Genomic DNA, 12,534 nt, shown 5'->3' on the forward strand with positions numbered 1-12,534 from the left:
GGTATGGGTGAGAGGTGTACGATGTAAGAAGCCTTTTTCCCAAACGATGTCCCCGTCATTCAGCAAAGTATGGATGACAACCACGGACTATTCTAGACAGTCCAGTGGAACACTAGCAGGCTCGCAACCTGTAGGTGTTGTGAACGATGTGTTCACCTGGTGTACTCTAAACCTTGGTGACCATGCAGACTTGGTGCCTAAACCTTGGTGATCATACAGACTTGATGCCTAAACCCTGGCGACTATGCAGACTTAGTGCCTAAACCCTGGAGACTATGCAGACTTAGTGCCCATTGTGTAAACCATGGCAAAGATGGACTTTGTGCCGATTCCTTTGGATGGTCCTTAGGAATGAATGAACGAGGAATAGCTGATTCTTAGGGTAGATCCTTAAGAATAAAGAATATAATGGGGATGGGTAATGGCGTTTAATTGCTTGATTGTTTAAACATAATAGTTATATTATTGTGGGTTGAAAACCATATGTACTCACAAGGTTTTCCAACCTGACCCACTCAGTTTATTTATATCACAGTGTTGATATGAAGTCACATTACACTGAGAGATTTAAAGAGATGTAGATCACTAGTGGAAATAAATGTAAGTTCTGTTTATGCTTATGTTTATGTATTAATAATGACATCCCAAATGTTTTAAAATGAATAAAATACGTTTCTTTGAAAATGTTTTAATAACGTATTTACCGTGTTTTTCTGGGAACAAATTCCGCAACATTTTTATTTAAAGAAGTACTCTAATTTTTATAAAGCATAAACAAAATCGGTCTTTTCTGGCCGTGAAAATGGGGATGTCACAGCTTGAGTATTCGCCACCTTCTTTCTCCCTCATTATGGAAGAACTTCCTTTTAGTTCATCCCTCCTAGTTTAATATTTGTTTCTACTCTTTTGAGTTTATTGGGTGTGAACCAAGAGAGGGATGCTAGTTTGGATCCTCATCATCCAAACAAGGTGGCACGCACAAGGAGGCAAGCTCGAAGATCATTAACTGCTAAAGAGGTTGGTATTCTTTCTTGTATTTTCAGATTTCATAGGGTAGAAGTAATAGTATGAAGCCATAGATCCGTAAGGTGCATGTACACTTAGGTAAATCGTTTTGTTGTTTCGATTCTTCCGCTGCCTAGTTATAGAGTGTATTTGATGCATGTATTACCCAACTCTCTTTTAGCCTCCAATAATTTATTCTAAGTTTATTTTAAATTCCTCTTATTATAGAGATATATAGTGTTCGATTTATCATAACTTCTTCATGCGAAGTCAGATTCAGACGTTCTCTATATTTTTTTGAATCGTATGGACGTATAGTTTGAGTTGTATCATAAAGAAAGTTCAAATTTGTATTAGAATTTATCATAACTACATAGTATGTTTATCACATTACTAGTTTAATAAAATCACATTACATTATTGGCATAATCACATGTGAATGTTATTGACCGATTTTGACTAGTGTTACATACTCCCTCCGTTAGAACAATTTCATCCCGAAATTTATCTTATGGATGGGGTTTTGTCAAACAATTGGAGGTATTTTTCTTTCATTTGATCTTCACATTCCCAAGTAAATTCAGGTCCTCGTAAAGAGTCCATCGAACTTTTACTATGGGAATACGACTTTGCTTTAATTGTTTGACTTCTCGATCCATGATCTCGACAAGTTCTTCTACAAAGTTGAGTTTCATATTGACTTGTATTTCGTCAAGAGGTATAACAAGAGTGTCATCAGGTAGACATCTTTTGAGATTTGATACATAAAAAACATCATGCACATTACTTAGTTCTTGAGGCAACTTGAGTTGGTATGCGATAGAACCAATTCTTGCTAGAATTTCAAAAGGTCCTATATACCTTGGGTTTAGTTTGCCTCGTTTCCCGAATCGAATTACCCCTTTCCAAAGAGATACCTTCAAAATTACATTATCTCCAACTTGGAATTCTAAAGGCTTACTTCTTACGTCAGCATAGCTCTTTTGACGATCACGTGCAGCCTTTAATCGATCCTTAATTTGCACGACCCTTTCAGTTGTCTCGTGCATTATTTATGGTCCAGTACGTAAGGTATCGCATGTATGTTCTCTAGCCATCTACATATCTCCAACTTCTGCTCAACATACTGGGGAACGACATTTTCACCAATAAAGAGCCTCAAACGGTGCATCCTTGATGCTGGTGTGATGACTATTGTTGTAGGAAAACTCAATTAACGGTAAATGAGTATCCCACGCATTTCAAAAGTCTATTACACTGGTTTGGAGCATATCTTCTAAAGTTTGAATGGTTCTCTCACTTTGACCATCAGTCTGTGGATGGTAGGCTGTACTCATATCTAGACGTGTTCCTAAGGATTTTTGTAGAGATTGCCAAAATCGTGAAGTGAATCTACTATCTCGGTCAGAAATAACAGAATTTGGAACTCCATGCATTCTGGAAATTTCCTTAAGATAAACTCTAGTTAGCTTCTCCATCTTTTCGTTTTCCTTAATTGGTAAGAAATGGGCGGACTTTATCAATTTATTGACTACTACCCAAATAGTGTCGAACCCACTAGGAGTTTTAGGTAACTTAGTGATGAATTCCATTGATATCTGCTCCTATTTCCATTAAGGTATTTCCGGTTGTTGAAGTAAACCTGAAGGCTTTTGATGTTCTGCCTTTACTCTAGAACAAGTCAAGCATTTGCTCACATAAGTAGCAATTTCAGCATTCATGTTTGGCCACCAATAATGTACTTCTGAATCTAAGTACATTTTGTCAGAGCCTGGATGCACATAATATCTGGACTTGTGGGATTCTTCTGAGACCATGTCCCTGACTCCACCGAACTTAGGCGTCCAAATTCGGTTCATAAAGTGTCGCGTTCCGTCATCTTTTTGTATAAGTTGCTTTTCCATTCCTCGCAAAGCTTCATTTTTGATGTTTTCTTCTTTTAGGGCATCAAGTTGAGCTTCTCTAATTTATGCGGTAAAGTTAGAATGGATAGTTATAGTTAATGCACGTACCCGATGGGGTTTAATATATTCTTTCCGGCTCAAGGCATCTGCTACCACGTTTGCCTTTCTGGGATGATAACGAATATCACAATCATAATCATTCAACAATTCAACCCATCTTTGTTGTCTCATATTAAGATGTTTTTGGTTGAAGCTGTGCCGGAGACTCTTGTGGTCGGTAAAAATAGTACACTTAGTACTGTATAAGTAATGTCTCCATATTTTTAGTGCAAAAACTACAGGTCTCAATTCAAGATCATGGTTTGTATAATTATTCTCATGCACCTTAAGTGGTCATGATGCGTAGACGATAACTTTTCCTCTTTACATGAACACACATCGCAATCCTTGATTTGATGTGTCACAGTATACGACGAAATCTTCTGTCCCATCTGGAAGGGATAGGATTGGTGCACTACACAACATTTGCTTTAGTTTTTGAAAAGTAGATTCTTGTTTGTCTTCCCAGTTGAACTTCGTATCCTTCTGGGTTAGTGTTGTAAGCGGCTTGGCTATTTTGGAGAAATTCTCTATGAATCTGCGGTAATAGCCAGCAAGTCCTAGGAATTGACGCACTTTTGTTGGCGTCTTTGGTGCTTCCTAATTCCTGATTGCTTCAACTTTGGATGGGTCAACATGAATTCCTTCGTTGCTAACTACATGACCTAAAAATTGTACTTCTCTAATCCAAAACTCACATTTGGAGAATTTGGCGTACAACTTTTCTTTTCTTAATAGTTCCAAGATTATTTGCAAGTCTTGATCATGTTCTTCCTTGGTTCATGAATATATCAATATATGATCGATAAATACTATCACAAATTTATCCAAGTATGGTTTGCAAACACGATTCATGAGATCCATAAACACTGTTGGAGCGTTGGTCAATCCAAAATACATAACTAAGAACTCATAATGACCATAACGAGTTCTAAATGTTGTTTTTGGAATGTCGTCTTCTTGTACTCTTAGTTGATGGTATCCTGATCTAAGATATATTTTTGAGTAGTAGTTGGATCCTTGCAGTTGATCAAATAGATCATCAATTCTTGGAAGCGGATAACGATTCTTGATCGTTAGCTTGTTCAGCTCCGATAATCAATACACATTCGAAAAGGATTTGTCCTTCTTCTTGACAAACAAGATTGGTGCTCCTCAAGGTGAAAAACTTGGCCTAATAAAGCCTTTGTCAAGAAGTTCTTGCAGTTGGCTGGATAATTCTTGCATTTCGAATCAAGCCAACCGATAAGGAGATTTCGCTACTGGTGCTGCTTCTGGAATTAAGTCGATTCGGAACTCGACTTATTGGATGGGTGGTATTCCAGGTAGATCTTCAGGAAATACGTCAGGGAAATCGCGTACTTAAGGTGTGTCCTTGATTTCTTTTGTCTTTCTCTTCTTATCTACAATGTGGGCTAAGAATGCGCTACATTTCTTATGTAGATATTTATGGGTCTTGGTACAAGAAATGAATTTGAGGTTCTTCCCAGATTTATCACCATAGATAATCAGGGCTTTGCCGTTTGGTAAGGGTAGTCGTACGACTTTCTCATAACATAGAATTGCGGCGTGGTGTGTAGATAACCAATCCATGCCAATTATAACATCAAAACTACCGATAGGCATTGGCATGAAGTTGACGTGAAAAAGGAAATTCTTAAGAGTTAACAGATAGTTTTCTAGGATTTCAAGTGTTCTCTCGGTTTGGCCATTAGCGATTTCTACTTCATAGATTTCTTTTAATTTGCTAGACTCATGACTTAACAATTTTCTAAACGTCGGAGTTATAAAACTTCTGTTCGCTACGGATTCGAAGAGTATGGTAGCATATAAATTATCTATGAGCAACGTACCAAATACAATCGAAGGGTCTTGGATAGCCTCTCTACTTCCGATCACAAATTCCTTGCCACGCCCTATGCCTCCTTGACTCTTTAACTTTGGACATTCTCTCTTGATGTGTCCAACCTCTCCACACTCATAACACTTTCTTCCTTCACCATGGCCTGTTCTAGTATTTGTTTGCTGATTGACTGTTGCAGGTGTTGTGCTCCTGCAGTAACTAGCAGTATGCCCCTTCCTCTTGCAATTCGTGCACACAAAATGACCTGGGTGATGACGGTTGCACCGATTACACCATGAAGACTTTGGTTGTGTGGGTACTTTAGTCATGGCTGCATAATTGGTTGCCACTTCTTGTCTTTTCTCAGATGATTGTCTGGGATTCTTCCCATTAAACTTGCGCTTGTTTGTTCCAGATTTGGGAGACTCAGCCTTTGAGACCACTACTGATCTTTGGATCTCTGTGAGGGTTAGTGTACGAGCTATCTCTTTTAGTGTGTGTCATAGGTTGTAGGCTTTCATGTGATCACCATCCCTTTAATTTGTGATGCTAAACCCCAGATATATCGCTCAATCTTCTTATATTCAGGGGTTACAAGTGTTGGACACATTACTGCAAGATCATTAAATCTAGCGGTATAAGCTTTTATCTCGGAATCCTTCATGGTTAGGGTCCACAATTCTTGTTCTAGCATATGTATTTCCTCACTAGGACAATACTCCTCTACTAGTATCATCTTTAGCTCTTCCCATTTCTTGGAATTTGCAGTATCAAAACCCGTTGTATTCACATGGTTGTTCCACCATGTAAGTGTTGTATCAGCGAAAATACATGCAGCAAATCGTACTTTATAATCGTCTGGACAAAAGCTTATTTGAAAGACGGCCTCTGTCTTTTCAATCTGTAACGCCCGTGTTTCTGGGCTTGCCAATTTTTGCAATGTAATAGTCTAGGTTAACCTTTGTAACCCCAATTTGAAATAATAAAATGTATTATTTGTGAATTATTTGAATTATGTGATTTATGTGTGTATTTTCTTAATTATTATAATTTAATGAATTAAGAATAAAATGAGCGTCAAAATTTAAGTGTAAAATAAACTCGATATCTTTGGATAATGTTGTAGTAGTTGAAACGAGGTTTCCGAATATATATAGAACACCCAAATCTGACTTCGTATGAGGAAGTTATGATTTTCTGAAGTTTCAACTGGGCAGTATGCAGCCCGAATACTCGATTTGAGATCGAGCGGTTTTTAGCTGAAACAATCTAAACGAGAATCGAAGATCTCGTTGTTAGTAGCGAAACGATGAAAAGTCAGGCGAGAACGGACGTCGGACGAAGAAGTTATGAATTTATAACGAAATTTTCTGTCCCGACCTCCTAAAAATAATTAATAAAAATAAAAGTCAAATTAGCCAATGGAGTCTAAACGAAAGTTGTAGAGCGCAGTCTCACCTTCGCGTGGATATAAAGAACGTCGAAAACGGAGTTTGTATTAAGGAGATATGAATTTTTGAAGTTTATTAAATATTTAATATTTATTTTTAATTAAAACCTGCGATATTATCCGAAGGGGAGTCAGCCGACCTATAAAAGGATGACGAAACCAGCACTCGAGTACCTCCGATGATGCAAGTGCTTACGATCCGAGGCGTATGCCCCGCGTACGTGCGAGGGTTCAGCTCCTATAAAAGGGGATCCGGAGGCAGCTCTTTTCTTTTTACAATTTCTTCCTTCTCTCGAGTCTTTTGCCTCGTTTTGCGTACCATTTGTACCCCGAAGCCCAGGTAATATTCCCGAGCCCCGAAGCAAGTTCCGAAGTCCCGAGGATCCCGAGAAGTGAGATTTCCGAGCCGAAGCCCTGCCCGCGAGGTGCCTGGTTTTTGTGAAGATCTTTCAGATCTACAGATAGACACTACTTCTGCAAGCCGTAGTGCTGCCTGATCATCTTCTGATCAAGTGAGTGTGTAGTCATTTTCATTCCAACGCAATATTATGAAGTATCCTATATAAAATACGCGTTATGTGTATATATTTTGTTGTTATATGTGTGAATGTATATTCACTCTCTTCTATCTCATAGATCTGATATATTCTCTATGAAATACGTGTTATGTGTGTATGCCTCATCTGTTATGTGGAATATGTGTTGATTTAAAGCATGCTATACAGGTTTTTAAACAATGTATAAAAATGTATATTTTTATCTACTAATATGTTGGGTAGAACATGGGTAGATAATTGGTGTGAAATAAACAGATGAGAGGCCTCGTTGTTATTGGTGTTATTCTTGTCATTCAGCAGAGTATGGATGACGACCACGGACCATTCTAGACTGTCCAGTGGAACACTAGCAGGCTCATTACCTGTAGGTGTTGTGAACGACGTGTTCATCGGTGTACTCTATCCCCCACATGGTTGCCTTTAGGATACTTATTGTTGAGGAAGCCCCTCTGCAGTAATGTCCGTCCCGATGAAAATCCTGAATTAGGTTCCTTATAATAGAAGTTATTTTAGGGACGTAAAGTGAGGATAACGGGAATGGGTAATCGGGTTTATTGTGGATTGTTGAAATTAAATATAATTATTGTGGGTTGAAAACCCTATAAGCTCACCAGGCTCCCAAGCCTGACCCACTCAGTTTATTTGTAGAACTGGCGCAAGAGCTTAAGATGGGCGAATCATCAAGTTGTTTTTGTTTACAAGTCTGTATATGTATATATTTGTTGAACGACTTGTAATGTTATCGTTTATGCTTTATGATCCGTATCGGAACATGACATCCCGACTTTTGATTATGAAATGAAATCATATTTCTTTATGAAATGTTTTGATAAATATCTATTTTATCATGTTTTGTTTTTGGGAACAAATTCCGCATCTCTTTTAAAACTAAAAGGATTTACTCTGAAAATGTTTAAAAAGCATAAATGAAATCGGTCTTTTCTGGCCGAGATTTTGGGGATGTCACAGTTGGTATCAGAGCATTAGTTTAAGCGAACTAGGAATTTGTAGGATTTCTAGACTTAAACTTAGTATGCTAAGTGGAGATTGTGAGATGTGTGTCTGATAAATTTTAGACACGAGCACTAGTTTATGTTAGGAAAGTTGCCTAAAATGCTTTTATGTGCTAAATGTTATATGTTAACATATATGATATTATTTGTTTGGATCTACGGTTTGTTGCCAACCGGATCTGAAGGTTTATGTGTTTAGGATTCTAAGCGTATGTATACGATATTAGAACTAGCATGTAATCGTTTGGAGTAATAAGGTGAAATTATTCGGTGTGTAGATCAAAAATGCTGAGAACAAGAAGCGGAGTTGGAAATGCTGATGAAAACAGGAATCAACCGCCTGTAAATCAACAAGTACCTGTCGTAGCTGATGCACCTGAGCCGATAACAATGGCTGGTGTACAAATGATGATTCAAATGATGTTGGATCATTAGATGGATGAAACAAGACGCCTACTTAGGCAGAATCGTGAAGAACCGTCGATTCAAGCGAAAGAGCCCGAGGAGAAAACTTTAGTGGGATCATTGGTCAAGACGAACAACCAGTGGTTAGACGCAATAACCAGTATGGAGGAAATGATGGTCGTGGGTGCAAGTATAAGGATTTCATGGCATCCAAACCACCATGTCTATCCGGAAGCCCAACGCCGGTGCAAGTTATGGACTGGGTCTCTGAAATGGAGACTATGTTTGAAAGTTGCGAATGCAGCAACAGGCAGAAGACCACTCTTGCGATCCCTCTGCTAAAATGTGGCATGTTGAGTTGGTGGAAGCTGTTAGCTGAATCTATGCCCAAGGGAGAAGCAAGCAAAATGTCTTGGGAAGACTTTGTGGAACAACTAAAACTGCAATACTGCTCCGAGCAGGACCTTCTGGAAATCAGTAATGAGTTTCAGAATTTGAAGAAAGGGAAATTGAGCGTTACTGAATACACTGCAAGTTTCACAGAAAAGATGAAGTTTATCCCATATTTGGTACCTACAAAACTCTCTAAGGTCAACAAGTTTGCCCTTGGACTACCAGCGGACTATGGTCCAATGGTTAAGCAAGCAACCACATTGAAAGCCGCCATCTGGGCTGCTAGAAATGTTGAGACCCAGATCAGGGAAAAAGGTCTGCAAAGGTCAGAGGTTTGTGAGAAGAGGAAAATCGATGGATTTTCAGGGTCCAGCAAGAAAAGTAAATTCTCGAAGTCTGGTGCGACAAGTGCAAGAAGAAGCATCATGGGAAGTGTGGCGGGGAAACCACATGCTTCAAATGTGGAAAGCCAGGGCATTATGCCAACGACTGCACTTTCACCAAGAATGTTTGTTATGGTTGTGGTGAGGAGGGGCACATCTCAAGGGATTGTCCGAAAAAGAAGGAAGCAGCAAGACCCAACATTCCGCCAAAGCCAAAGGCAAGAGCATTCCAGATGACACTGGAAGCTGCTAAAGATGAAGCTGATGTCGCTTCAGGTACCTTTCTCGTTAACAAATTGCCTGCCCAAATTTTATTTGATTCTGGAGCCAACTACTCCTTTATATCGCATGAATTTGGTAGAAAACTAGCTTTGCCTGTTGTTAGACTAGATAATGCTTTATTAGTCGAAGTTGCTAGTGGCAAGTTTGTACCTGTTAGCTATCGCATTAAAAACATCTTAATTGATTTAAATGGGAATAAGTTCCATGAGGAATTATTGCCTATCGAACTTAACGGTTTCGACATCGTGTTGGGAATGGATTGGCTTAGCGCCAATGATGCCGAAATTTTATGCAAGAAGAAAATAGTGAAAGTGAACCCGCCTGGGAAGGAATCGTTTATGGTGTATGGAGATAAACGCAGAGTAAATTCTGGAATCATTTCTCTAATGAAAGCCAGAAAATGTTTGACCAAGGGGTGTACATCATACTTAGCATTCGTGATCGATGCTAAGAAGGAAAAGAAGGTGATGCAAAATATTCCTGTTGTGTGTTATTATCCGGAAGTATTTCCCGAAGATCTTCCTGGATTGCCGCCCGATTGACAAGTAGAATTTCGTATTGACTTGTTGCCCGGAACAACGCCAATTGAAAAAGCACCTTATCGATTAGCACCAACATAGATGAAGGAGCTAATGATGCAAATTCAGGAGTTATTGGATGTCACACCCCCAAACCTGAACGGCGGAAACGTTCGGGGGCGGATGACTTCATGTGGTAACGTAACAAATGAATACATAGTAAAGAAAGCAATACAACCATCATATATATAATTGAAAGTTTACATTTGTCAAAAGTTACATGTTCAAAACCAATTACAATATGATGTCAAAATACGAGATTAAACTGGCGCCGCAGCATCCCTTCATCAAAAGCATAATGATACCTGAAATTACTGATTCCCTGGGACATACAAGTAATTTTGAAAGAGTAGATCAGCATTTAAGCTGGTGAGTTTCATAAGTATTTAAGTGACAATGTTTGTATCAAATGAAATGTTTTGTCTTTGTTTGTTTGTGTTTAGAAAATCCTATATTTTCTACTAGTATAAAAGTAGCCTTCACTCAAGACCAATGTTTGTTTCTAAAATGTATGTAAGTGTAAAATAACCAATGTGTTTTGAAAACCTTGTAAATCAATGCATTTTTAATACCCCATGTGAGTTTTATAACCATACTATTGACTCGGAATGCCTATACACAACGTTCTTCAGGCGTTGGAATGTTATGACGCTTGTCACCCCAAACGGTGGACTGCAGCTAACAGTCAGGGCGAGGGTTGTCAAGCCCGTATAGATCTATACACAAACACCATGCTCCCCCTCCAAGGGATTCTGGTATATAATACAGGACTTGAAATGTGTACTCGAACGTACGTGAAGTTAGTGTCTCACAAAAACCGTGGTATAAAAACAGATCTACTTGTTAAAATGTTACGTTTGTTCTTGTATACGAAAGTGACTTCTTGAAATTCATGTTTCTAGTACATAAGAGTTAGAAATTTGTTCGTAAAACTATACATATTATAGTTTTCTAAAAGTGTGTCTCGTTTGTTTAGAAATACCTAGAAAAGGAATCATTTGTTATGAAAGCATAGATTTTTGTGTAGAGTCTAAGATAGGCAAGTATACATATAATCTAAGAAAATGTTTAGTTTATACATGCATTACAACAATTTATATTTCAAAAGATGGAATATAACATATTTTATATATATGAAAGTTCCCTATATAGTTTATAAATCACATATGCTTCTACTTAATAAAAGTGTATAAAAATCTTTATATATAACACCTGATAGTAGTCGTGTGTTTTACTTGTATTTCCCCCCCCCCCCCCCTTAGAAAGCATATAAAAGCATTTAGAATAATTAAAAAGGGTTAATTAAGGGGTATGAACTCACTTGATTGATTGGGGAAAACGAGATGAAAATCGAGCAGAACTTCGGCTTGTGAAAGTCGATTTTCTCGAGATTCTCGGAAATCTCGGGAATCTTGGGAGAGTAGAACCTTCCTTCGGAACTTGAGTGTGAAAACCGGGGCTTCGGGAGGGCTTCGGGAGCTTAACCGCAGAGTTTCAGCACGAGAGAGGGAAGAATGGAGCACCTAAACCCGGCACCCCAAGAGTTCTATTTATAGGGGGTATTTTTGAGTGCCACGTCATGGCTAGGGTTGGCCACGTCGTGGGGAGCAAGTCTATCCTCTTCCATTGATTGGACGCCCTCAGTCACTTGCCGGGTCGCGGAAAAACAGTGCCACGTCGTGGGGAGGCCTGACAGCCTCGGATTTTGGACCCCGAACTTGTAAAATCCATAACTTTCGCGTACGAGCTCCCTTTTCGACGTTCTTTATATGCACGCGTAGCTGAAAATATGATCTACAACTTTCGTTTAGACTTCATCGGCAAATTTTGATTTATTTTTAACTATTTATTTTTAACGGGCCGGGACACGAAAAGTCCGTATAAAATCCATAACTTCTTCATCCGATGTCCGTTTTCGTCAGACTTTTTGCTGTTGCGCTACTAATGTTGAGACCTTCGATTCTCATTTAGGTTGTTTCGGTCAAAAGTCTCTCGAGCTCTATTTCGAGTTTTTAGCTGTCTACTGCTATATTCGGATCTTGGAAAAATCATAACTTCCTCATACGAACTCAGATTTGGACGTTCTTTTTGTGTACGCTCACAGTTTAATGTTATCTATAACTTTCATTTAGATACCTAAGGCTAAATGCTATTGTATTGAAACTTCGCATTTTCCGTTTAATCGGTGTTGTCGGTTTTGTCAGAAATCTTAGAATGGTCATAATTTCTTCGTTGTAACTCGGATTTTAGTGTTCTTAGTATTTATGTAAGCCTTGACCCAATGTCTAAAATAATAGATATTCTTATAAAGATTTTTACATATTTCATCTTCGAAGTTAATTTCATTATTTCAAAAGTAGCTACAATACTTGACTTTTTAGGTCATTACAAAGAGTTGAAATATCGGGTTGTCACATTGGACAAGGGTTTCATTAGACCTAGTTCATCACCCTGGGGAGCTCCGGTGTTATTCGTAAAGAAGAAAGATGAAAGCATGAGGATGTGCATTGATTACCGAGAGCTGAATAAGGCAACAATAAAGAATATATATCCGTTTCCGAGGATTGATAACCTATTCGATCAGCTACAAGGTTCAAGTTATTTTCAAAGATCGACCTAAGG

The 12,534-nt window shown here is 38.5% G+C and overlaps 1 protein-coding gene across 1 annotated transcript; it reads right to left on the reverse strand.

Moving 5' to 3' along the window:
* Positions 1-4,370: 4,370 nt before the first annotated feature.
* Positions 4,371-5,587, reverse strand: LOC111887572 (uncharacterized). Its single transcript, XM_023883745.1, has 2 exons — positions 5,407-5,587; positions 4,371-5,311 (listed from the first exon to the last, which is right to left on the reverse strand). The coding sequence occupies exons 1-2, from the start codon at positions 5,585-5,587 to the stop codon at positions 4,371-4,373; spliced, it is 1,122 nt and encodes a 373-aa protein (XP_023739513.1).
* Positions 5,588-12,534: the final 6,947 nt, after the last annotated feature.

This window comes from Lactuca sativa, chromosome 2, assembly GCF_002870075.4.
Source record: "Lactuca sativa cultivar Salinas chromosome 2, Lsat_Salinas_v11, whole genome shotgun sequence".
Taxonomy (NCBI): Eukaryota; Viridiplantae; Streptophyta; class Magnoliopsida; order Asterales; family Asteraceae; genus Lactuca; species Lactuca sativa.

Coding starts and splice junctions, on each gene's coding strand:
- LOC111887572 (XM_023883745.1), bottom strand. CDS start 5,587: ATGATACTAGTAGAGGAGTATTGTCCTAGTGAGGAAATACATATGCTA. Junction 5,312..5,406: donor GATTGAGCGATATATCTGGG/GTTTAGCATCAC, acceptor TAACCCTCACAG/AGATCCAAAGATCAGTAGTG.